Source organism: Manis pentadactyla, chromosome 5, assembly GCF_030020395.1.
Source record: "Manis pentadactyla isolate mManPen7 chromosome 5, mManPen7.hap1, whole genome shotgun sequence".
Taxonomy (NCBI): Eukaryota; Metazoa; Chordata; class Mammalia; order Pholidota; family Manidae; genus Manis; species Manis pentadactyla.
Genome location: NC_080023.1, coordinates 149,814,845 through 149,841,482, shown reverse-complemented (window position 1 = coordinate 149,841,482; position 26,638 = coordinate 149,814,845). Strand labels below are relative to the sequence as shown.

The window sequence follows — 26,638 nt, the reverse complement described above, 5'->3', positions numbered from 1 at the left end:
TGGGTAAAGGGTGGCCTTGTTATCGCTGACTGGTGGTTAAAGTCCTCACTCTCCACTGGCCTCCGGTGATACTACTCCAAGGAGGGACACCTCATCATGTTGGGTAGGGGTAGAAGTCCAGGCTTTCTTATTATCTCCACTGATGCTGTGGAGGGGGAGGGATTATGACTATCTGATGGTGATGGGTTGTAGCCCCTCACTGGGCCTTCTCTGACACTATCTTGACATGGGTGGGTGTGAGGGAATGGCACCCCATTAGCCCAACAAGCGTGGACACCTAGGCTCTCAAAACTCAGCCCTTGTTGGCAGGTGTAGGGGTGGAGATGCAGTTTTTTCTGGTGTGGCGGGAGTTCTCTGATGCTATCTAAAAATTTTCAGTCTTGCTAGGTTACCCCCTTCCTGGTCCTTTGACAGAAAAAGCAGGCTTTTCTGTGGCTTTTTATGTCTGTGCCTGTTGGCATTTTCAGGTTGTCCAGCTTCTCTAGTATCCCGTCTGGGATATATAGGCAAGAAGAAACCCCAGAAGACAGTGCAGCACAGAGAAGGCAAGTAGTGACTCTGTGGCACCTTACTACACTGATGGACAGTGACTGCAATGGGGTGTGGAGGGAACTTGATAATATGAGTGAATGTAGTAACCACATTGTTTTTCATGTGAAAACTTTCTAAGAGTGTATATCAATGATACCTTAATAATAATAATAAAACTATAGCAAAGATTCTACCATATTTTAAATGTTCTTGGAAAAAGAAAAGAAGAAATCCCAGAAAACTCGATGTCATTTTGTTCCTTTGGTTCTGAGGTCCATAGCTAGTATGTCTTCTATCTTTCAGTCTTTCTATATAATGTGCAGGGTTTTAGTTGTACTCTGTGGGAGAAATAGGGAAAAGGATGCCTACTCCATCTTTCCAGAAGCACAACAATCAGATTGTCTCCTTTAATTCTGATTTAATATGTATGGTCAACAAGTAAGATTACACAGAGAAGCCTATGCCATTTAGTATTATCTATGTATTCCAAAAGTGCTCTGGGGGGTTAAAATTGGGCCTGAGCCCTCTCTTTTCAGGACAGCAAGATGCTGACAGCATGTCCATTCAAGTAGCCTTTTATCCCCAATTGGCTTAGAGGCAGATTTGGAGTCTCAGTCTAGAGAGACTTGGGTCTCGTGTTCTCCAGATCCAAACCACAAAATAATAGTATCTATATCCCCAGCTTTCCTGATTGTCAAAATGTTTTGAAAATAATTATAATTCCATAGACTCTTAAAATTTTTAGAGTCTTATATTTCAGTCTAACATTTCCCTTACAAGAATGTAGCAGATAATCTACCATCAAATGCAAAGATCTTCCCCCTGGCACCTTCAATAAAAGAACAGTGATCCTTAAGGTTGGTGCTCTAAAAATGTAACATTCAAGACACAGCAAACTTAGATTTGGAATGACTGTATTTTCAAGTTAATTTAAAATTCTTATTCTACTGACAATAATACTCTGATAACTTGAAGAGTTTGGTTTGTGAAAGTATTTTTTAACCTTTTTCTTTCAAATATTTAAAAGTTAAAAATATGTTTTCAAATCATACCTACTACATAAAAATACATTCACTTTCCAATCATTTCTCTTTACTCCAAAACAATTTCAAATTCTAAGTTAAATCAATACACTAACTGATGGTAAAGCACCAGTCAAATCACTTACCATGTGTTTTGCAAAGCTCCCATTGGGACCAGTGTTGCGTACCAGGTGCCCTTCAGAAGGGAAGTTAAAATTCCCAGCATTCATGTTTTCTCGTGTGGAGTGATTACCAAAGAGAACAAATGGCTGCCTATTAGGGCTAGAGTGGCAAAGCAAAAACGTGATTAGAAAAGAGATTCCTGGACAGGGCAGCTTCCCAGTGAGGGAGTTCTTGGGCTTTTCTGATGGCATCCTGCAGTCTGAACAAAGTGATCAGTATAGTCCACCTAATGCTCTTTGCCTACTGGGAAGGGATGCCAGATGTCTCTGACTTCTCTTACTGACCCATAGGGATCATCATTTAGGGACATAACTAAACCCATGTCAGGTTTATATTTTCAGCTTGTTAAGGAGAACATTTCATAAGTTTGTTGCCCATGATGCAAAGACGGAGCAACTGCAGTTTTATACAATACCATCTTTATAGAAACATAAATTTTAAAGGAAGACAACAGTTGTGATACTCAGACTGCAGACAGACAACATAGCCATTACCACTCCTGACTAGTTTTCGTGAGGCAAGGAGGGCAGTCGGGTTGCAAATGTTCTCACCACATCTACCGGCCTCTGCAACTGTTCCCCTTTCCCTCTCCTTTCTTGACTGGACTTGTCTTTTTACTTTTTTGTTTTTATTTCTGCTCACTCCTCAGCCTGCTTCAATTGGCCCCTCTCCCTAAGTCATTTCACTCAAACTGCTCTTGCAAAACCAAGTGCCTTTCATGTAGCATACATTCAGCAAATCCAACGGGCAGTCTTTGGCCCGCCCTTCCTTGGTCTCTCAGAAGCACCTGACACCCTCCCCCTGCAAGAGCTGTTGCTTCTCAGTCTCACTGGGCCTGGAGGCTTCTCCCTACCTGGCCTCTGAAGAGTCGTAGGGTTTTACTTTCATCTGCCTATTCACTACTCTCCCCTCCCGTGATCTATCCCTTAAACCTGTTCCCCTCCAAGTTCTTCCAATAAATATATGGTATCACCAACCATCCAGGGACTAAACCAGACCTGAGACGCCTCCTTGACTTCTCAGCTCCCTCACTCTCTAAATCTAACCAGCCACCCAAATTTCACTCCTATTTGTCCGTTCCCTCCACCCACATGGTCACTAGCCTAGTCCACGCTGCTATCATTTCTTCCCTGAACAATGGCAATGTTTCCTTGTGGTTTCCCTGCTTTCACTCTTGCTCTTCTATTTTCTATTCTCTACAGTGCAGAGACAATCAAATATGCGAAGCCTTTAAAGCCTTTATGCTGTTTTCAGGAGAAAGGCCAAAACCTTTCATATGGCAAACAAAGACTTGCACAGTCTGGCCTGGCCAACTTCTTCAGCTCCATGCAAGGTCCCTCTCCCCCAACTCCCATCTACAGCCAAGTTCAATTTATGTTCCCTGTGTACTCATCTCGGGACTGTTGCTTTCTCCCTTTTCTTAATTATCTTTACTCATCATTCAAATATTCCCTCAGAGGAGGTCATGCCTTTCAGTTTGGTCTTCACAGTACAATGTTCTTTTTTCCTTCATAGCACCAATCAATTTGTAATTATTTTTCTTTAGTGAAGTTGCTTGATTAATGCCTTATTTCCCTGTTGTACTATATACTCAGCCTCTGGTTTATTTTTTTAACCATGTATCTTTGTTTAGCATGTCATATGTTCTCAACAAAGACTAAAGGATATTTTTAAAAGATACCTTCTGCTAGGGACTGAATGTTGTGTCCCCACAAAATCCATGTTAAAATTCTAACCCCCAAAGTGATGGTATTAGGAAATAGGGCTTTGGGTGGTGATTGGGGACATAAGGGTGATTCCCTCATGAAAGGACTCCAGAGAGATCCCTCCCCACTTCTGCCATGTGAAGTTATATTGAAATTGAGGTAGAGCAGGGACATGGGACAAGCATCATGATTAATTTTTCCTGCTTATGATGAAAAATGCTAAGATATAAATAGTATAGTAAGAACAGGAAGGACTCCATCTTAAAGCTAAGATTCCATTTTAAAAGCCAGGGAGTTAGGAGGTAATATTCCTAACATACTTTATGGTGATTAGCCAACAACTGACCCTGTCTTAAGGCAGAGCAAGCAGTCCTAAATGGAATGTTCCCACTGCTTGAGGGTAACCATTATCTTGGAGAAGAGCAGATAAATAAATTCCTCAAGTTTATCTTACGGAATATGTAGAGGACTATGGATGATAACATAATGCCTCTCACTGGAGATAGACACCATGAGACCACATGTCAAGCCTATGTTCCCCAGGCCCTTTACCCCATTCTTGAAATCGTTAGAAGACACGAATCCTAAGCCTTTTAAGTGCACCTCCTCTCTGAGGCTGCCCGTGCTCCTTTCTTTGAATGTGTACTTTGCCTTAAGGACTTCTTGCTGCTCAACTTAATTGAATTTTGTCTCTGTACTCTTCCAGTGGTGTCTTTATTACTTCACTATTTCATTCAATTTTCTTGACTTAAGCACTAGTCTTCTCTCCCCCCTGTTCTCCTCCAGACAAATAGGGAAGGGCTACTAAGATCTCTGATTTGGGCTTGTAAGTTCCTGATGCCTGGATGACCTGGATGATATTGCAGCTATACAATCATGCCCTTTAGTAGCCTGCCCAAAAATCTCCTTTATTTGCCTTTGGGAAGTTCTCAGAACATAATCTCACTCCATCCAGTACTCTGTGGCTCCCCCAAATCCTGGGGTGGTAGGGGCTTAGCTCCCATGCCCTGCAGATCAAGTGGACACTAGATGCCAGGTGACTCTGGCTTCAGGAATTGGCAAGGGATCTGCCTATGCCGAGCAGGAGTTCAATGAACTTCCCTTTCCTCCCTCTAGTCCCCCTTGCTCTCTACTGCCTTGACAGCTGCTGCCATTTCATGCTACTCTCGCTTTAATGAATTCCTTTCTAACCTATACTCATCCAACCTGTTCAAGAATTCTTGATCAGAGCCAAGAACCCTCCCCCGTCCAGGCTGAGGTTTCACCTAGTGCACAGGGAGAGACCTCCCCAGATGCAGCTGCTGGACAACAAAGTAACAGCCATCTATGAGGAAGCAGGCCCTCACCAGACCCAGAATCTAGCAGCACTATGATCTTGGATTCCCAGCCTCCAGAACTGTGAGAAATAAATGTTTTTATTTACAAGCCACTCAGTTTACGGATTTTTGTCACAGCAACTAAAAGAGACTAAGATAGTTTCCTTTACCCCCCAATCCTTTCCTTAAATTGCCTTTAGTGTGTGTATGTGGAAAATCCTTTGCATTTCTTTTCATTACTTCTAAAAAATACTCATTAAGCTTCAGGCAAACAAGTGTTCTTACAAGTAAACATGACTGATTTATCTTCTTAAGTTTAATTTAAGCTGAGTAACACTTTGGGCAGAAAAAGATGATTCTGAGTCCCAGACACGGTAGTTTGTCTCCGGGTCAGAAGGGACTGGGACTGGGGAAGAGAGACGAAGTATCTCTTCTCATCTGGCTACAAGAGGAACTCTCCCCTGCTGGGCCCTCCTGATCAACACGACGTGAGGAGGCACAAATGTAGCAAACCTCACTGTTCCCTCTTCCTGGGGCTGAATCTTTATGCCCCAACCTTTTTACTTCCCACAAGCCACCACTGTTGATCCCTGCCCAGCCCTTGGACACACTGCTTCCTCTCACTTTCCTGGCCTAGGGATGGAATAAAAAATTCCCTTGTTTAGATTTCAGCAACCAAAAGGTTTAAAAGTTAGTTTACTATAAAGCTGTATTTAAAAATACAAAAATATAAAAGCAGTGAAACAGTAAATTTTACAGAGTATGGATGTCTTACCCTGTGATGACTGAAGCCCACCCATATTTTCCTGAGTCTAGCTTCTTGACTTAGATGCTCCCCCACATCCATGTACCTTGTCCACAGTATTTTCTCTATTACCATTCAGCTTTTCCCCCTAAGAACTTTACCTGTTTTCAGTTATGTGGCTGGAGATCATGCCATGACTGAAGTAACTTCTGAATGGCTAAAAATGAAGCCAACATTGTATATATTAAGATCCACAATTTTATAAACCAATCACAGAAACCCTCATTTATATATATATATATATATATATATATATATATATATATGTAAATGTGTAGGTATGTATGTATATATATAGAGAGAGAGAGACAGAGAGAGAGAGAGAGAGTGTGTGTGTGTGTGTTCAAGAGAGTGAAAGTGAGTGAGAGTGAGAGAGATATGTATATTTACAGATTATTATAAGAACATGGAAGGACTTATCTAGTAGAAAAGAAAGGTGGGAAAAGAAATTCTTGTCAAATTTTATAGAGTTTAAACTACTAAAAGGAAAATGGACCAACCACCATCTATGGTACAAGTCACTAACCATGTGGGAATATTTTCTTGTATTAAACATTTTTTTTCTACATTTCCAATAAAGGAATACATATTATTCTAATATACTAATTAAAAATCAGCAACCAGAAAGAATCCAAAGAACTTAGAAGTACACTGACAGAAGTTTCCCAGGAAACCACAGAAGTATTTCTCACCTTTGTTATGCACAGTGCTTGGACAAACACTAACCAAAAATTGATAGACAGGGTCTATGCCAAAAGGGTTCAAAATTTTCAAAAGATAATTTCAAAAGATAATTTAATAATACTTTAATTTTAAGCAACATCTACTGTTTTTCCTGATTATATATGTAATATATGTTTATTTTAGAATACAATAAAAACTACATACAATCTCTAAGAACTGTTAAACGTTCTGGTACATTTTCTTCAAATGTTTTTTCTATGGTACACCCATAGAATACATATGATTGCAGCGAAGTTCATTAAATAGTTCTCTATTCTTGGAAATTTATATTGCTACTCTCCTCTATCACAAATAATACTGTAATCAACAAGTTTTCATAAATTTTATCTGTAGCTCTGATTATTTCCTTAAGGCAGATCTGGAAATTAAACTAGAGGGGTTAAAAGGCAGAACTGCATTGCCAAATTGTTTTTCAAAGAAGTTTTATCAATGTACTCTTTCACTTCTAATATATGAGTGTACTATCTCAGTTTATCATAAACACTTTCCATTAAATGTCCATTTAAGGATGTATCTGCCAAGTTTGCAAATGAAAAATGGTACCTCACTTTTGTTTTATCTTATATCCCTTTGATTTTTATGAAGTAGCATATTTTAGGTATGTTTAGTGGCCATTTGGACTTCCCTTTGGTAAATAACTATATTTATATCTTCTGGATGTTTAGCAATCAGAGTTCTGGTGTTTATCTTCCTGATTTGTAAAAACTGTTTATTAAAATGATACTAGCTAAAATTTACTGAGTGTTTACCATGTGAAGTGCCATAGGCACTTATATGTATTATCTCAAGTAATCCTAGTAACAACCTATGTGGTTCTATCATTATCCACGTTCTACAAATGAGTTGGCTAAGACACAAAAGTTAACTAACTTGTGCCAGTTCACAGAGCTAGTAAACTCATAGCTGGGATTCTAATTGGGTAGTTATTTGGGTAAAAAAGATAAATTTATATCTCTGTCTCATATCAGACACACAAAAAGACCTCAAACGAATCGGGAATCCAAAATTAAAAAATTAAACCATACAAGTACCAAAAGGGTAAGTTTCTCTTTAATCTTATATACTTTCCCTATACAATGACTTACTTCAGAGGCAATAAAAGAAATGTTGATAAATTTACATAAAGATAAAAAGAAGTTTGCATGGTAAAAAAAAAAAACCTGACAAACACAGTAGAAATATTCAGAATGTATACCACAGACAAAAAGATAATAGCCTAAGTATATAAAGAGCTCTTAAAACTAAAGGACAAAAGACCTAAAACCTATGCTCTATAGTTCAATTAATAATATTGTACCAATATTAAAATAAGAAAAAGACATGAAAATAAAATTTTAAATGAACTTCAACATGAAAAAATGTTCAGTTATCTCATAATTTAAAAAACAGAAATTAAATAATACCAAGACACCAGTTTTCATCTATGAGACTATCAAAAATTAAAAAGTATGACAACACATTCTGTGGGTGAGACTGGTGAAAAAGGCACTCTCATATACTGTTTGCAGGGGGAATGCAAATTGGTAAACCCTGCTGAAGGGAAATTTGGTGATGGCTAACACAACTAGATATGCACTTACCTTTTGACCCAGCAATCCCATTACTAGGTAAACAAACCTCTGATATGAGAATACATAAACACACAGTTATTTACTATGGCACTATTTATGATGGCAAAATACTGAAAACAACCTAAATATTCATACTAAGGGAGTGGTTGCATAAGGTAAGTCCACATAATGGAGTACTATGAATTATATCAAAGAATGAGGAAGATCTCAGTGAACTTCCTTAGACAGAGTTTCAGGGTATAGGAAGAGAAAAAGGCAAAGTGGAAATGACTACAAATAGTATGCCGCCATTCAATTAAAGAAAAAAGACAAAAGAAAAGACACATGTATCTGCTCATTTGTGGAAAAGAATAGATAAAACAGAAATTGAAGAGATTTGTTACCTATTAGTAGAGGAGTGGGTGGGAAAATGGTGGAGAGAAGGGGGGGAAACAAGAAGTGACACATCACTGAGTATACTTTTTTGAATATCTTTCCCTCTTACAACCATAGTAATGAGAGAAGAAAAAATCCAGAAAATGAAAAGAGCATCAATGAGATGTGATACAACTTCAAGTGGCCTAATATAGAGGTAATTAGAGTCTCTGAAGGAAAGGAAGACAGAAAAAATATTTTAACAAATAATAGCCAAAAACTTTCCAAAATGATGAAAACTATAAATTCACAGCTCAATAAAACCCAAGCAAAGAAATATTAAGACAATTATAGCAAGAGACATTATAATTAAATTATTCAAAACCAGTAATAAAAAATATTAAAAGTTGTTAGTGGTAAAAAGACCTGTTATGTATAGAGTAATAAAGATAAAGATGAAAGACTTCTCATCAGAAATTATGCAAATGAGAAAACAGTACATCTTTCAAGAACTGGAAAAAACTGTCAATCCAGAATTCTATACATGGCAAAAATGTCTTTCAAAAATGAAGGTGAAATATTGTTTTTCAGACATACAAAAGCTGGAAGAATTCATCATCAGATTTGCACCACAAAAAAATATTTTAAAAATTTCCTTCAGGAAGAAGGAAATTACACCAAATGGAAGTCTGGATCTACACAAAGAAATGAAGAACACCAGAAACAGTAACTACAGGGGCAAGTATATAAGACTTTTTATTATTTAAATCTTTTAAAAATATTTTTTAAAAGATAAAACAAAATTTAAAAAATTAAAAAAGAGAATGGACTGTTTAAATAACAGCAATGCACTGTGGGATTTATCATATATGCAGAAGTAAAATGCATGACAGGAGTAGGGCTTGTGAAAGTAAAATACGTACAAAGATCAACTCCAGCTCAAAAGACCAGGAGTAGGGCTTGTTCTGCGCCACAGTGGAGCCCAGAAGAACTGAGGGCTGGCTGATGGTACAAGCCCAATGTAGACTCAAGTGCAAGCTCAAGATGGCTCTTCTGATCTTTCCTGTTGACTAGTTTTGGGAACTGTCCTGTGCCTTGGTTTTGGTTTAGATATCTTAGTTTACTCATGGAGTGAGTCTTATGCCTGAACCTTCACTATTGTTTGCCTGGAAAGAAAGCTTGGCATTTCCTAGAGGTTCAACTGAGGAAGTGTGCTACTCACATGTGGCAAATTAGTCCCAGGCTTATTAACTAGTGCCCAGTGGAATTCCTGGCTGACAGAGGCATCACCCCACAGAAAAATGAGTATTCTTCTTATAAAAAACCCAACTTCTTATACAATGGGTTGGCAGGTTGGCACAGGGTTTAAAAACTTCTTTACAGTGTGCAGCAAAGCTTAAGGAGCTGGTAACTGAAACAAATTAGGAATGGTAGCATGGTATTCTTAAAAAAAGAAAAATTGAAACAATAAATACATTAGCCAATTTCTTCTTTCTTTCTTTTTGACCCTTCTCTTACATACCTCGCCCGCCTGAGACTCAGAAAGTTCCATCAGGAAAGGAATTTCTGTGTCAAAATTAGCAAAGAAGCTAGTCCACTGATGTTCAAAAGCCACCAAATCCTAGGAATAAAATAAAAAACATATATACGTAAAGGAGGTACTTTTAAAAACCAGAATCATGAAATTGTATCTTATCTCAACATACCAGACCATTTAAATACATTGTTTTAAAAGGTAATAGCACACTACTGCTATATTATCACATGGATGAACCTCAAAAATATTATGCCAAGTGAAACAGGCCAGATATAAAAGACCACCTGGTGTATAGTGGTCTTTTGAAATAGGTCTATGTGAAATAGCCAGACAGAACTCTTGGTCCTAGGCTGGCACCCGCCAGAGGCTGCTCTCTAGTGGCTCAACATCCATATCCACAGCACCACGCCGAAGCCAAGGAAGGGCTGGCTTAAGGACAAGGCAAGGGAAAAGCAGCCATGTTTGAACAGCTTCTCTCAATGTTCAAAAGGAGACGATTCTGGGACTTTCAGACAGGTTCCATCCCCATGCCTAGAATGCTCATACCACCTTCTCTGCTGTCTGGAAAATTCCTGATCACCACAAGTAACTCCTTTGGGAAGCCATCTTGGGCAATTCCAGACAGTTACTTTCCTTATCCTCTATGCTCCCACTGCAGTTACAGCAGTTACTGGTCTAAAAGCCCATTAAAGAGTATAAGTGGGGGCAAGGTCTACCTATTTTTGTGACTTTAGTGTAAGCACTGTACCTGAGAAATGGCAGGGATTCAAAAATGGCATTTGTTTAATAAGCCAATAAGCAAAAAATCCCACAAAAAAACCCAAAGGCATGACACTGACTGGTCCAAGGGGAAAAGAAGATAAATTTCAATATTTAAAAGTAACTATATAATGTAACAAAAATGAGAAAATGAAAATAATAAAACCAATTAAGACTACCACCTGAGGTATCTAAGACACAGAAATACAAACTGTTTTTACAAAGTTGGAAATATACTTTGCTTTACTTTTCCCAACAAACATACTTTAAACAACTTTCTAAATCAAATCCAATTCTAACATATCTTCAATGACAGTACAATGGCACACTGACTGGATTTATTTAATCAAATTCCTATTGTTGGACATTGACTTTATCTTCAGTTTTTCAGTTTTTATAAACAATGCTTCACTTAACAACCTTCACTGGCATCTTTAATTATTTTCTTGAGATATATTATTAGATTGAAATTGCTGGTTAGGGATCCAAATGTTCACTCCCAACAGGCATTTATGTATTCCATAGAAGGCCTTACTTTTACTCTCAGGCAACTGACAACACTCCTTCTATCCTTTAAAAAATGTCTAACACTTTAATAGATGGAAAACTAGCACCTCACTGTAGTTTAATTAGTATGTCTATGAGTACTGGTACAGTTTATCTGTAAAGAAGGAAAAGTAGTTAATAAAAGAAAAAATATATTTCTCAGAGGAGTATGCATTTCCCACTGTAGGATCTGACCAGGAAGTATGGAGCTATAGGTTCTTTGGACATCAAAGAGCTGCCAGCAGTTCCCTGTAGGAATTAAAGCCTAGACACCAATTCTGGCTGCAAGATTCAAGTCTGGGCAAAGGGGAAATAGAAGTATGCAGAAAAAATATCTGGACAGTAGAGGGAAAAGGGGGGTTTAGAAACGTTTAGAGATTATGAAGTACCTGTGTGAGTGAAGCCAAAAGAAAATACAGTAGATTTTAAGAAGTCATATGGTTTTGTATTGCTTCCTTTTTAATAATTTTCTAGAGACACAAGTAAATGACTGGAATTGTATTTTAATTACTTTTGATTATTGGATTCAAAGGTAATTAAGAACATTTGTAGACTCATCACAAGAGATCCTTGAACAAATTTATGGTCGTTTTTATATATACTTAAAGTAATTTTTATCCTACTTGGAGTTTACTAAGCTTCATGGATCTGTGGATTGATGTATTTCATTAATTTGGAAAGTTCTTGGACATTAGCAACTGAAACTTCCTGTTTCCATTTTCTCTACCCTCCTAGGACTCCAATTATACCGTTAAATCATTTGACACCGTTTGACAGATACCGGGTGCTCTGTTCTACTCCCTTGTTCTTTTCCTCTTTGTCCTTCAGTTTAGAAACTATTGACCTATTTTCAAGTTCAGCAAATTCTTCTTCATTTGTGTTTAGGTGGCTGTTAAGCCAATCTAATGAATTCTTAATTTCTGGTAAAGAGTATTTTTCATGTCTAGCATTTCCATGTGGTTCTTTTTATAGTCTTCAGGTCTCTTGTTGAATTTTCTCATCTTTTTTGCATGATGTCCCATTTTCTACCAGATTCTTTAGCATTTTTATTAGTTATTTTAAATTCCTCATTGGTTAATTCCACTATCTGGGAGACTTCCGTTGACTGTTTCCTTTACCACAGATCAAATTTTCTTGCTTCATGTCTTGCAATTTTTTAAAACCATATGCCAGACATTCTGTATAAAAGAACAGTAAAAACTGATATTTTTACCTCTAGAAAGGTACATTCTTTCTTTTGTCAGGCTAACATAGGGATCTTAGTCAATTTGATCTATAATTGATCTGGGTCTGGGTCTTATTACATTTGGAGTTGATTTAGTTCATCAATAAAATATTTTGGATACAGTCTGAACTTCAGTAGAGATTTTGCTCAGAGCACTGGCAAGGTTCTTGAAATCTCTGTGTTTTACAGCTGAGCCACTAGCTTTCTGGATCATGGATGAGCTCTCCCTGCATTACAAGCGGACTACCAGCCTTATAGGTTGCTAAGACATTCTCTTTGCTTTCTAGCACCCTTAGCTCTGCCTTCATAGGGAGTGATCTGTTCTGCTGTCTTGTCCTCAGCCTTAAGAGGCAGCTGCTTACAGTCTGTACAAACCTGGAATGCCTCCAAAGGGTTGTACTCAGCTTTTCCGCTCTAATCCAGGAGATGGCTGAGTGGTTAATTTCCTCAGGAGAGAAAAGAGGCGAACAGTTCTTAGCTTTCCTGCCTAGCTCTTAGCCTTTGGAGTACTACACTCTGAGCACTTACGAAGACCTAGGAGACAGAGTTGATAGGAAGGTGCTGACTCATCCTCACACAACTTTCAAAAGGTCAGCTGAATTCCTCTTATTCCTGATTCCTCACCCTCCACCAGAAATGAGAGCACCATCCTACAAAGGGCACTATTTTTCTGGAACTGAGTTCTTCTAGTTTCTTTCCATCTGCAGCTCCTGATGTTTTCCTTTTTTCAATTTAAACTATCATTTTGTTGCTTATCCAGATTGTTTTGGTTGTTATGGTGAAAGGAATGATCTTTTTCAACTTTGTATATCTCTAACTAGGAAAGGAAATCTATGGTCATTTTATTTCTTATTTTGTGAACAATTTCTGCTGTCCCTCAATTCTCCACTGTTGTTATTTTTCTTACTGATTTGAAAGAGCTCTCCATAGTGTAGTGGGTATAAATGTGCTCAACCACATTTTGATATAAGAAATACCTTATTAATTTATTATTTCTAAGTAAATTATATCTGGCTCTAAGCTTTCATTCTTCAGGATAGATGAGAAGTCCAGTAACACTTCCTCTTCCTCATGATATCACCTAGGAATACCAATGCATGGGAAGTCGGAAACCAGGAAAGGGCCTATTACACACCCATGGTGATTACCACTGTTACTCTTTCAGCTGCATGATAACATTGTTGGTCCAGGTGCAATTAAAGATGCTCTCTTGAGTGGTTCCTCTCTACTGACTGCAGAAATGTTTGCAATGTTCTCAAAACTACACTGCTTTGCCCAGCCTGCATGTGTGACCTGTTGCATCCTCACACTGAGATTTCATGCTAGTAGGGCTTGGGTCTCAAGACACTTGGAGAAACTCCTGAATTACTTATCTTCTTTATCTGTGGTTAAACTTTCTTTGTCATTCTTGTGTTTTCATATTGTAAATTTTTGCATTTTCATTTTTTTCCCCATAATTAGGCTAGCCATGGGAATGATGATGATTAGGTCTTTTCAAAGAACAAAAAGTTCAGGTTTTATTTTTCTTTTATATTCATATTTAATTAGAAATGTTTAAACAGAATGGATGTTCTTTTTTTTTTTTTATTTCCCTGTACTACATCCTTGTTCTTCTCTTTCTTTCCTCCCAACTCCCACTCATCAAAACATGGAGAAAGGGATAAATTTAACCATGGATGTTCAATTTTATCAAATGCCTTTTAGGCATCTATGGAAGCATCATAAATGGTTCAAAGGAGAAAAATCACTATAGTGATTACATCAGATTTCCTGATATTAAACTAAATACTGAACCTTTAGTAAGCTCTATTTCATTAGAGAATATTCTTTTAACATGATACTAGGTTGCTAATATTTTGCTTAAAACACAGGCATTAACATTTACAAGTGAGACTGGTCTGTAGTTTTTCTTTTTTTGAGTTATTTTTGTTGGGTTTTGATATAACTAAATTCATTAAAAGGCTACAAGCTGTTCTTTTCCTGTGCATATCTATCCATGACCACTGAGAGACACTGCTGAGCTGCCTAATGAAAGTAACTATTCCTGTAGTTTTAGTTTTGTTTGTTGCTCCTTATTGCAAATTGCTTCACCTACCTTAATTTTTCTTCAAAGTTCAGATGTACAATTAATGCAGACCCTTTAATCCAGGATCAGCAAATTATGGTCTATGGGCAGGACATATGGACACATATTTTTGTAAATAAAGTTTCCTTGGACACAGACACACCCAATCATTTAAGCATTGTCCACAGCTGCTCTCAGGCTACAATGGCATTGTTTATTTCCAAAAGACACAGGACACACAAAGCCTAAAGTATTACTATCTAGCTTTTTACAGAAAAGTTTGCTGACCCTTGTTCTAATCCTCGATTCCTTTAAGCCATACTTCATCTTTTTTTATCTTTTTATGCCAAAGAAAGAATGCAAAAAGACACCCTCTGTATTGTTTTTCTAAAGTTAAGACCAGCATAAAGAATGTCTGTAGGTGAAAACCTAAACCCTGAGCCAGGCAGAAGGCCTTGCTCTGGTCTCAGGTGAGGTTTCCTCAGAGTGGAAGGGGTAGCATCACTTTTCTAGGCCCCCTTCCACCTCTGAGGAGTTCAAAACAACAATCAGAGAAGAAATTACTCAAACTAAAATATATCTTGCATTTCTTCAAGTTAAATACCATTACTGGATAATTGAGCTGGCTGTAATATTTATAAGTTAAACAGGATGGTTCCTTACTTCTGAAAGCAAACTCTCCAGAGACATAGGATCCATCTTGCTGTAGACATTCCATAGACTTAAACTCACATCCTGCAACTGCAAAACAAGGGCAAAAACACTGAAATAACTGAGTCAGTATCACTAAGACAGAATTATTTTCAGACATTCAGAAATTACTATCTTGGTGAAAACTCAGTAATTAGAATAATAAATAAAATTTTTATCAATTATATTTGAACCTATACATATGAATAAATGCTGTCCCATTCAGGAAACAATCTTTTCAGAACCTTTCGTACATCTTGATATCCTGAATGAAGGGCACATATATTTATTTATACACACACACACACACACACACACACACATACACACACACAATTTGCCTTTGTTTGAAATAAAATTTAAATTTAAATAATACATGTCCGTGGTTTTAAAAAAATGAAATGGTACTAAGGACTTATTAAAAAAATGTTTAATTCCCCAAAACTTTCACAAAATTTCACTAGTCTCATTTCTCAGAGACAACCACTTAGAAGTCTTTAATATTTTTGTTCTGGTAGTTACTTCCATATTTTGATATACTATGAGTATAACACTATTTTTTGACCTATCAATTTAGAAATTAAATCTTGACTTACGGAAAAATGTAGGTCTTCTATATCCATTCCCATTCCCACACTTTTTCTATGTATACACCCTAACATCATCTAACATCATAAAATGACTTTTATTATACCAGTAATTACTGTTTATAATATTAAGACCATATATACATATTATTTATTACAGCCTAAGTATATACCATATTCCTATTTGCTTTCTTAAAGTTCATTCTACCTACAGCTACTAACAACTTCATTTTTTCACTCATGTAATTTTAAAAAATCATCCTAACGTTTTTTCTAGCTGCCCCACCCAGTTTTCTAGTAGGCTTACACTTGGGTTTCTCAAAGGCAACAACTATTGTCATTTTGGGTTAGATATTTCTTTGCTGTGAGGGACTGCCCTGTGCATTTTAGGAGGCTTAGCAATATCCCTGACCTCTACTCATTAGATGCTTATAAATTCCCCCATTTTGCCCATTGTCCATGCAATCCAAAAGTATTTCCAAACATGGACAAATGCCTTTGGGTTGGGGAGGTGGCAGCATAATCATCTGGATTGAGAACGATTAACTTAAACATATCAGATAATTTATCAATTCTTTGTCTTCTTGCTTCATTCTGGTCTGGCTGTTAGGTAAGCTTGCTGCACAGCTACAACTCTGACTTTTAGACTTTTCTTTGCTATCATCCTGAAGCTCTCAGATGATTGATATGGTTCCACAGTTTACTTGCCTCCTCTTTCTTGGTTAACTCACTTGTTTAATGGAGCACATCCTCCAATAGCTTTCTAAGAAAGGATTAATGGGAAGCAAACATTTTTTGAGTTTTAAAATGTCTTAATTCTGTTCTCATGCCTGACAGCTCACTCACTGATGCACTTTCCATTTTTTTGGATTTTTTATTCTCTCTGTGCTTCATCTTAGTTTCTACAGATATGGCTTCAAATTCACTAATCTTTTCTTTTGCAGTTTTTATCTGCTTTAATCCCATCCAGTGTATTTTTCATCTCTAGGAGTTCAATTTGGGTCTTTTAAAATATTTTTTGTCTCTGTTTAACATGTTCAAATTTTCCTTTAGCTTCTTTAACATATGTAATACAGCTAGAGTAACTGTTTTAATGTCCTTGTCTGTTAATTCTAACATTTCTGTCAGTTCTAGGTCAATTTTTTTTTCATATCTTTTTTATTTTTATTTTATTGAGGTACATGTAATAAAATGCACAAATGTTAGTATACAAGAGAAGGAACCATATCTTAACCTTTCATACCATCTTCTTTATAGTTTATTGCACATAGAAGGTGAATATTCTCTAGGGTGAATTAAAGTTTAAAATGTATGTATCATTTTTGAGTGGTTTTTCTTCAGTGCATAATTATTATTATTATTATTTGGTATCGTTAATCTATAATTACATGAGCAACATTATGGTTACTAGACTCCCCCCATCATCAAGTCCCCTCCACATACCCCATTACAGCCACTGTCCATCAGCATAGTAAGATGCTATAGAATCACTACTTGTCTTCTCTGTGTTGTACAGCCCTCCCTATGTGACCCCCTACATTATGTCTGCTAATCGTAATGCAGTTCTAGGTCATTTTTGATTGAGTATCTCATTATCAGTCATGTTTTCCTGCTTACAGGTAAACCTGATCATCTCTGGATGTCAGACATTGTTAATTTTTTTTTTGGGTGCAAAATACTTTTGTGTCCTTATAAGCATTCCTGTGCTTTATTCTATAATGCAGTTACTTAGAAACAGTTTGATCCTTTTAGGTCTTGCTTTTATGAATTGTTGTGCTCAGTCTAGAGCTAACTATTCCCTGCTACAGAGACAGAACCTTCCTGAGAACCCTATCCAATGTTCTGTGAATTATGTGTGTTTTCCCAGTCTAACTGGTGGGAACAAGTACAGTTCCCAGTCCTAAGGATGCATCACACACTATTCTCAAATACTTTCAGATTTCTTTTTTCTTCCACCTCTGGCAGTTACCTCACATGGGAATGCACTGATCAATACTTTGTTAAACAGTTGGGATTGAGGGAGGGTAGGGGAATCTTGGCATATCTTGGGAGTTCGCTCTCTGGGCAGTTCTTTCCTCTCTAGTACTCTAGCTGCCTTGATGTCATCAGACTCTCAGCTGTATCTCTTTAACTCGGAAATGCACTGGGATTCACCTGGGTACCCCCTCCCTGTACCACAGCCTCGAACTCTTCTCAAGGTAGTAAAATCATGGGGCTCACCTTATTTCTGTTTCTCAGGGAATCAATATTCCTCGCTGTCTAATGTCTCGTATCTTGAAAACCCTTGCTTCATACATTTTGCTTGATATTTTCTGTTTTCTTTATTTTGGTTGTTTGGAAGGAGAGAAATCTAGTTCCTGTTCTCTTATTGTATGTGATTTTTTTTTTCTTCCTGGAAGCTTTTTATAATATTCTTTTATCTTTACCATTCAAAAAAGGCATAGATAGTTTAAGGTTTTTTCTTCCCATTCACACTGGCTAAGTGATTTAGTTTAAAAGCTTTTATTTCTTTTTATCACTGGACATGTTTATTTTTAATTCCCTCCTTCCTGTTATCTCTATCTTTCTGGAACTCCTACTTGTTAGATATCAGATTTCTTGGATCAGTTCTTTATTTCCTGTAACTTTTTTCTCATATATTTTCTATCTCCTTGATTTAAAAATTTTACATTTGTAGAGATTTTCCTAACTTTATCTCCTAACTCCTCTATTTAGTTTGTCAGTCATAATCTTCCAGAGCTCTTATTTTCCTCACACTCATTTACCACAGCATAACACTTGTTCCATTGTTGCCAAATCTTACATCTGTCTGGGCCCCCTAAGGAGAGTTGGGTCTTAAGTTTTCCTCTGTATATTATCTTCGGCTCTTATTCAATCTTTTTAAAAAATCTTTATCTTTTTCTTTCAAGTAATATGTATTTAATCAAATGTCTGGTGATCTTTGATTGTCTGTTTATATTTTCAAGTGCAAAGGCTGACTGGAAATTTTATGCTCTCAGCAGAGCTTGTCAACTACCAGGAAGTTTTTTTAGGGTGGACAGACAGGAGGCAGTTATTCCAAATTCCTAACCCCTTATACTCTAAATGCAAAAATGTGGAGATAGCTGTGCTTCCAGGCAACAAAAGCTATACCAGTCAATGAATTATCTTTGTCTTGTTTTGCAATTTCTTTAGAGAACTCCCACCCACTCACCCATGTTCCTTGTTTTTCCCAGGGTGGGGGTAGCAGATGGTAAATGCCTGGTTGCCTGTCACTCGGGGATGTGGGTGGAGACACAAACTATTACATAACAACCTTCAATTAATTCCTTCATTTTTAATATCACCAATTTCTATTATTTTTCCTCCATTTTATCTTCTTTCCCTTTATTGATATAATCTGTTTGGCCCCTTCCTCTATATTCTGCAACAGCTTTTCAAGCATGTCTACTGATTACACTTTTTGGTACTGAATTTGATTTCTATTTTTAAATGCAAGTCTTAATTCCACTTATAAATTTTGAGACTTATTACAATCTTTCCTTATGTAATCCATCTCCCCTCTGCTTGCTCTACCTTCTACATCTCATTTCTCTTTCTACAAACTCTATTCTTAAAAAGTACAAAGTAAGAATTTTCCCCAATTTTTACTTTATTTCCTGGTGAAAATCTTTTTTACAAGCACACTAATCTATCTCTGTATCTAATATGGCCTCCTTCTTTATAGTCTGTTGAATCTTTTCCTAAGTCTTATTCTTTCAATATGAATATCTTTTTTTTATTAAGGTATTATTGATATACACCCTTACGAAGGTTTCACATGAAAAAACAATGTTACTACATTTACCCATCTTGTCAAGCCCCCACCCATACCCCAATGCAGTTACTGTCCATCAGGGCAGCAAGATGCCAGAGATCCACTATGTCGCTTCTCTGTGCTACACTGTTCTCCCCGTGATCCCCCTACACCATGTGTACTAAACATAATGCTCCTCAGTCCCCTTCTCCCTCCCTCCCCACCCGCCCTCCCACACCCCTCCCCTTTGGTAACCACTAGTTCCTTCTTGGAGTCTCTGAGTCTGCTGCTATTTTATTCCTTCAGTTTTTCTTCACTGTTATACTCCATAAATGAGGGAAATCATTTGGCACTTGCCTTTCTCTGCCTGCAGTATGAAGATCTTAAGTTTGTCCATTAAAGGTGAATGATTGCTCACCCTACGGTTACTGTCACTATTCAGAAGTTTAGAATCCTCCCCTTGGGGAATGAGTTGATGTAAATTTACATTACTAGGTCACAGTTTCAGCAGCTGGCAAGTTAAGGGGAAGGAAGCTAGAGGCAGGGAAAGCCCTAGCACAGGAACTGCCCTGTACTGCTTCCCAGGAGGAAGTAGGTCTTTATATCCTTAACTCAGTTTGGCCTAGCCTATAAGTGCCAAGTAAAAGCTATGTGGCTCTGGCTTCCGTTCTCATGCTGGCACCTACTACATCAGAGAGTCATTATCATTAATGACTTTCTTCTGGGTATGGTCATGAAATAAAACAGAAGTTTAAAAAATTAAGTCATAAGTATCTGTAGTTCTCTCAGTCCTCAAAGGAGGCAAGAGTCTCAAGCTCAGGTAGTTATCAGGCCTTTGATATGTGAATCAGGGTGGAATACTGCTCCATACCTTTAAAGGACTGGGAAGGCCAAGGTAGGGAAGAAAACTGATGTGGGGGAGAATGGAACAGACACAAAAAGAAAGTGTTTAAGAGAATGAAAATTAGCAGTTACAGAGAAGGGCAGGATCTGGAGAAAAGGGTCTTGAGAGAGACTTACAGTAACTCTCACTTTATGGTATGTGATGTTTCTTCCTCACTGCCCATCTCATCCCATAAACCACCACCACACAGTAAAGATCTACATGACCTTACAAAGGTTTTTTCAAAAGGGACTTTGTTCCTTTTGGATGTGACTTCACAGTGTGATGCATCTTAAGGCAGGAGCCAAAAAGGCCTGTGTCATCTGGGCTGCATGAATTGCGCAGCCTCCTGGCATACTGCTTTCCAAAGTTAATCTCACTGTAGCCCAGGGGTTTAGGAGCACAGGCTCTGAAGCCGGAGGATCTGGACTTGGCCCCGATCCTGCCCCTTAGTAGATGCCAGCTCTGTGACTTTGGGGAACTCATTTAACCTCTGTAAAATGTGGAGGGTGGGGGGTGGGGGTAGGCAGTAAAAGTACCTACTTCAGAGGGTTACTGTAAGAATTAAAGTCAGTTCATATAAAGCACTTAGAATGGTGTCTGGCATGTAGGAGGCACTCTATAAATGCTTAGTTGATATAATTAATTAAAATAAATATTACCATTATTGCTAAAAACTTTTAAGCTCCTCTTAACCTTCTTAGGCTTCCTCTCTTCAGGCCCCTGCTCTTCTAAATTAGTAAGCATTACTTCATAGCAGGGACAGCTCCCACAGCCTTTTTGATGCTTCCATTCTGCTACCTGTAGTCAGTGTGAGAATACTCAAAGTCCAAGTGGTGTGTTTCTCTTCACCGGCCTACAGCTATGTTCATCATCACAGGGCCTGCCAGCCAAGCCTGTGCTCATTTCCTGTGAATGCTGCTAATTCTCAGAGGGAGAGCAGGAATTATCCTTGGGTCTTCTTCCAAAGGTCCTACTTATTCTATCCCTAATAGTGTGACCCCATTTCGAGCATGTCAGTGCACACTCTCCCTGGTTTCCTGTGCTGGGGGCAGTCATCTCAGTGGGGAGCCTGGGGTGGTGCTAACCTGCAAGGCCAACCTCCCTAACAAATGCTCTGTATGATTCCCCTCTCCCAGACTCATTCATTAATTCACTTAACAAATATTTATGGGTCATCTCCTAGATGCAAGGAATACTGAAATCCATGATACTGTTCTTACCACAAAAATTAACCCTTTTATTCCTCTAGTATGCTGTACTTATACAAAATTCTGCAGTCCTTTTCATTGCTCTTGAATAGTTCTCACATTAGATGAATTCTGAGACTAATGATGACGACAACAAGAAGACTCTGTTTTGGTTCTCAAGGAGCTTATAGTCCAGAGACCACAATGAATGGGTGACATATGTATAGCAACACAAGATGATAAAATCTATAAGAGGAGTCAGCCTAGGGAGCTACAGGAGTAGACTGGAAGAACAGTGCTAAATGGGGAAATGAAAGGAAGGAGGACAGAGAAGAACTCCAAGAAGAAAGGACACAGGAGCTCTGTTTAGGGACTAGCTTTAAACAGCAATTATTTTCCATTTCAAGTCTTTTAACTTGTTCCATATTCTTGGGAGGTCACTGACAGCCAGCTTTTTTTTTTTTTTTTTAACTTCAAAATGGTACATTTTATGTTATGTGTATTTTATCACAATTTTTTTTAATTTGCAAAAAACAAAAACAAAATGAACCACAACAAATACAAGACCCTCAAAACTCAGACAACAACTCAAATGTCCTTCAACAGGCGAATGGCTAAAGCAAACTAGTGCAGCCCTATGATGGAATGGATAAAACAGAGCATGCTCTTCATGCACAGGACAACTTGGATTTTAATCACAAAAGCATCATGTGACAGCCAGCTTTTAAGAGTGTTATAAGGATGCACACTTACACTGGGCCCTCTGTACAAACAGCTCAGCAGCAGGCAAAAACCAGACACACTGCTTTTCATACATACCTCATATTTCATGGTAAAAAATCCATCTCCTCCGATGCCCTCAAGTGCAAAGGCCTGTACAATTGGCCATTTCTCCACTACAAACATATCAAATATCTGCAAGTGACCTAGAAGAATCAAGTACAACAACATGTATCAAGTACCGTCCTGGATATAGCAGTGTAAACCTGATCTAATGTGGTTGGACAGGCAACATTTCTCACAAGTTCACGATGGCCTCACTTAGTAAAATAAAACTGAAACAGATAAAATTATTAGATATTAAAACTAGAAATACAAAATAAAAGCCAAAGAAAATTCAAACCATAAGCAAGTTACATAAATTCATTTTTCTCTATACTGTATTTTTCACATTTTGATTTCCTAAGTAAGCAAATAAATAGTGGCCTGTTACATCTGACTTGCATCACTTAGTGGATATAATTATTAACAGACCCAAATTTGGCTCCTCTCCCTTAAGAAACATAGCCAACTAACTTCCTCAAGGGAACATTACCAAATCAAAAACTTTCCTTTCTTATAACAATAGCTTCAATGTGCGAGGTTTTTTAAAAAAAGATACAAGCACTGCTAAACTTGCTGATTTCTTCCTGTAGCTTTACACATCATTTTCGAGCCTTGCTGCTAGCACATTTTTCACAGCTACCTGAATTACTATTTCTTATTACTTCTTCTTACCAAGAGGCCCCCCCATCTACATTCTCTACATAAAAATTGGTACAGACTAGATAGCAACTTGTGGTAAATCTCTTATCAGTTCTTCTATCCGACTGTCAGTGACCTGCTGCATTGCTGCAAAAACTTCAGTTATGAACATAAGCTTGGATAGGGAAGTCCCCAAATTTCATTCTGCTTGATCCTCTGTCTTTAGTGAAAATAGATCAGTGGGTTTCCCAGCTGAATGCCTCCACTGAAAAAGGAGAAGTAGAGCCACTGCATTCACATAGCATCCAAGCAAGGTTCTAATATGGCTTGCTGTAGCATACTCACCCTGGGAGCTGTAAGGAATGCCAATTCTACTACAGTCTCGAACCATGTCCACAAAGCTGGCAATTTTAAATTCTTCTGCAGCTTCCTCATCTTCATACTAAAGAGGGAAATTGAAAAGAAAACAGGCTCTGATGAAATATCACACAGAATTCCATATTTCCTCTGTATTTCATCATACAGAATTGCTCCAAATTATATTTATAGAGGACTGCACCCAAGAGGGTGTTTCCAAAGCCAACTTTTTATGTTTTCTAGTCAAAAATACTTGTCATTCCCTTATCTAACAGCACACACAAAAATTAAGTCAAAATGGATCAGAAACCTAAATGAAAGAGAAAACCTGTTCTCAAAAACTCTCCCAAGTGCTCACATAGAAAGAAGGGTTCTTGATCCCTATCAGGTCACACTTTCCATGAAATCCTAATTTGATTTCCAGCCAGCTGTTGAAAAGGGCCCAAAGGCAGATAGAAATAGATGCCAAGAAATCCAAACATGGAAATGTCACAAAGCTTATCAAATACTCCTGAGATAGTCTCCTAGGCACTAGTCCCCTGAGACAACGGGTATAGGCTGGTGATCAAGAAGCAGGGCAGGAGGGCAGGTTCACAAGTCCCCTACTAGGTTCCAATATAAGGAATCCATTTAAAAAAATTTTTTTTATTAAGGTATAATTGATATACACTCTTACGAAGGTTTCACATGAAAAAACAATGTGGTTACTACATTTACCCAAATTATCAAGTCCCCACCCATACCCCAATGCAGTCACTGTCCATCAGTGCAGCAAGATGCCACAGATTCACTATGTGCCTTCTCTGTGCTACACTGTTCTCCCCGTGATCCCCCCCACACCATGTGTACTAAACATAATACCCCTCAGACCCCTTCTCCCTCCCTCCCCACCTGCCCTCCCACACCCCTCCCCTTTGGTAACCACTAGTTCATTCTTGGAGTCTCTGAGTCTACTGCCATTTTGTTCCTTCAGTTTTGCTTCATTGTTATACTCCACAAATGAGGGAAATCATTTGGCATTTGTCTTTCTTATAAGGAGTCCATTTTGTCCCTATAATTTATATATAAGATAGCCTCATAATAAATATGAAAAGTTCCACTAAAACAAACAACCTTCTGTGTGAACCACATTAGGCAATTTGATTTTTTTAGGGTCCTCCTGTTCCAGACCTACACCTTCCTGAGAGAGCACCCTTAGAGTGTCTCTAAGTGCTTATTCTATCTTTTCTCCTCACCTCATTTTCGGTCATGCAGTGGAAATGAAGATTTCTCCAATATGCCACATAGGGTAAGAGATAGCGATAGTTTATGGGATTACAGTACAGATGGATACTATCTGATTTAATCAATATAATTATATCTGTAAGAAAAACAAAATTAAAACAAGGTTATCAAAGGCATTTCCTTTGGACATTTTCTGCTCACCTCATTAGTAAAACCATTAAAACTACTTCAGAGACAAAGTAATAAAACTATAAACTGGAAATTCTTTAATTAAGCAATGTGCCTCAAAATGACTTGTAGAACATTCAAGTGTGAACAGCAAGGATTTTTTAGTCCCCATGCAATCCTCCCACCACTGTGGCCTTCTAGTTATGACAATGCAGGCACAGAATAATCAAAACAACAGCCTTCAGGGTGTTTTGCAAAGTTTAACAGGGACAAATTTGTGATGCCAAACTCAGCTATGTACTTCTCTGCAGAGATAAATGCCAAATGGAAACACCACTGCCTAAAGCCACTGAGGCAGGAAAACAGTACAGAATACAGCTAGTGACTGGTTCTACCACAGACATCAGTGTCTCAAACTCTTGGCTGTTGGCTCATCTGGCTCAAGGCCATCATGGGCCTGAGAATGTCACCTTTCAGCTTTGGGAAGGGTTACTGTGTATGGGGGTCAACTTGTATACAGGAAAGGCTTGGAGGAAGGAAGCAGAGGCAAGTCAACAAGGCTTCTATAAATAGATAGCAGCTCACAGACTTAAGGAATAACCATTGATGGCGAGTCAAATAAATAAAGCAGTCCCAAGGGAGCAAATAAACCTAGGTAAACTAAGAAACTAGTCATGGAATACAGCCATACTTCAAAAAGACAGAGGTTTCATTCCACAGCTCCTCAGAAACCAGCTATCAGGCCTCTCTTGAACAAGATGACATGGGGGAAGCTGCTGGAGGTGAGAGAGCAGCACAGGGCAGGGAGCCTCTGATGCAGGTTTAGCGCAATGCCAGTACAGTAATACACTTTAACAGATCCTACTCTGTGAAAACATAAGCCCCATGAATACTGACTGCAACTGACCATACAGCTGGGTGGCCTCTTGAAATAAAGATCCATAATGCTGGCCTTTTAAGCCACTCTGTGCTCCACTCACGGTCAGACACAAGGTGTTCAAGGGAACACAATATGGAGCAACCTCTTCACTGCTGACTCTCAGTAAGCACCAGAGTGAAAAGGTGGCAAGGGGTGGGAAAGGGGTCCCCTCTCATACCGCTGGTCTTCACACAGGCCCTTGAAGAGCCTTGATCTGAATCACCTGCAGATCACCTGCTGAGGAGAATTTGATGTCACTTGGAGAGTCTGAGGGCTTCCTATGCAGATGGTACTCTACACTAACATGTAACACATGACAAAGACATAGGATCCAATACAAGAAACAACACAAAAGCTACTAAACCTAATTAAGCATTCTCTGGATCTCATGGGATTCTGATGTCACCACTGAGTGAAGTTTAACAGACTGCACAAGAAAGAAAAGCACAAGAGATTCTTTTCTTCTTTAATAGTAAAAGAAGAAAGCATAAGACAAATAGGGGAAATGAAAACTATTTTAAATGTTTCTTTTAAAAATAAATCCTCGAGGAGGAGCCAAGATGGCGGCGTGAGTTGAGCAGCGGAAATCTCCCAAAACCATATATATTTTTGAAAATACAACAAATACAACTATTCCTAAAAGAGAGAACAGAAGACACAGGACAACAGCCAGACTACATCTACACCTGTGAGAACACAGCGCCTCCCAAAGGGGTAAGATACAAGCTGCTGCCCGTGTCGCGGCCCTCATCCCAGCTCCAGGTGGGAGGAGAAGTGTTGGAGCGGGGACAGAGAGGGAGCCCAGGACTGCTAAATACCAGCCCCAGCCATCTGCACTGGAAGTGCAGACACACAGTGCATGGGGTACTGGATACTAGGGAAACGGGACAGTAAAACCTGCGAGCAGGTCCCCGCAGCCGGCGCCCCTGGGACAAAAGAAAAGCGAGTATCCTTTGAAAGTCTTAAAGGGACAGGGACCCCACAGCTGGACAGAAGCGCCACTGCACACTAAGCTCA

General features: G+C 38.3%; 1 protein-coding gene across 3 annotated transcripts in view; it reads right to left on the bottom strand.

The window, feature by feature from the left end:
• DNAAF9 (dynein axonemal assembly factor 9) overlaps positions 1 to 26,638 on the bottom strand; it is a 152,846-nt gene that overhangs the window by 99,481 nt on the left and 26,727 nt on the right. For all 3 annotated transcript variants that reach the window (XM_036924633.2, XM_036924631.2, XM_036924632.2), the window contains exons 4-10: positions 24,546 to 24,670; positions 23,299 to 23,395; positions 22,309 to 22,415; positions 15,028 to 15,105; positions 9,755 to 9,853; positions 5,665 to 5,720; positions 1,700 to 1,835 (exon numbers count right to left, since the gene is read on the bottom strand). In XM_036924633.2, coding sequence (XP_036780528.1) covers positions 1,700 to 1,835; positions 5,665 to 5,720; positions 9,755 to 9,853; positions 15,028 to 15,105; positions 22,309 to 22,415; positions 23,299 to 23,395; positions 24,546 to 24,670 — 698 coding nt within the window. The remainder of the gene's footprint in view (positions 1 to 1,699; positions 1,836 to 5,664; positions 5,721 to 9,754; positions 9,854 to 15,027; positions 15,106 to 22,308; positions 22,416 to 23,298; positions 23,396 to 24,545; positions 24,671 to 26,638) is intronic.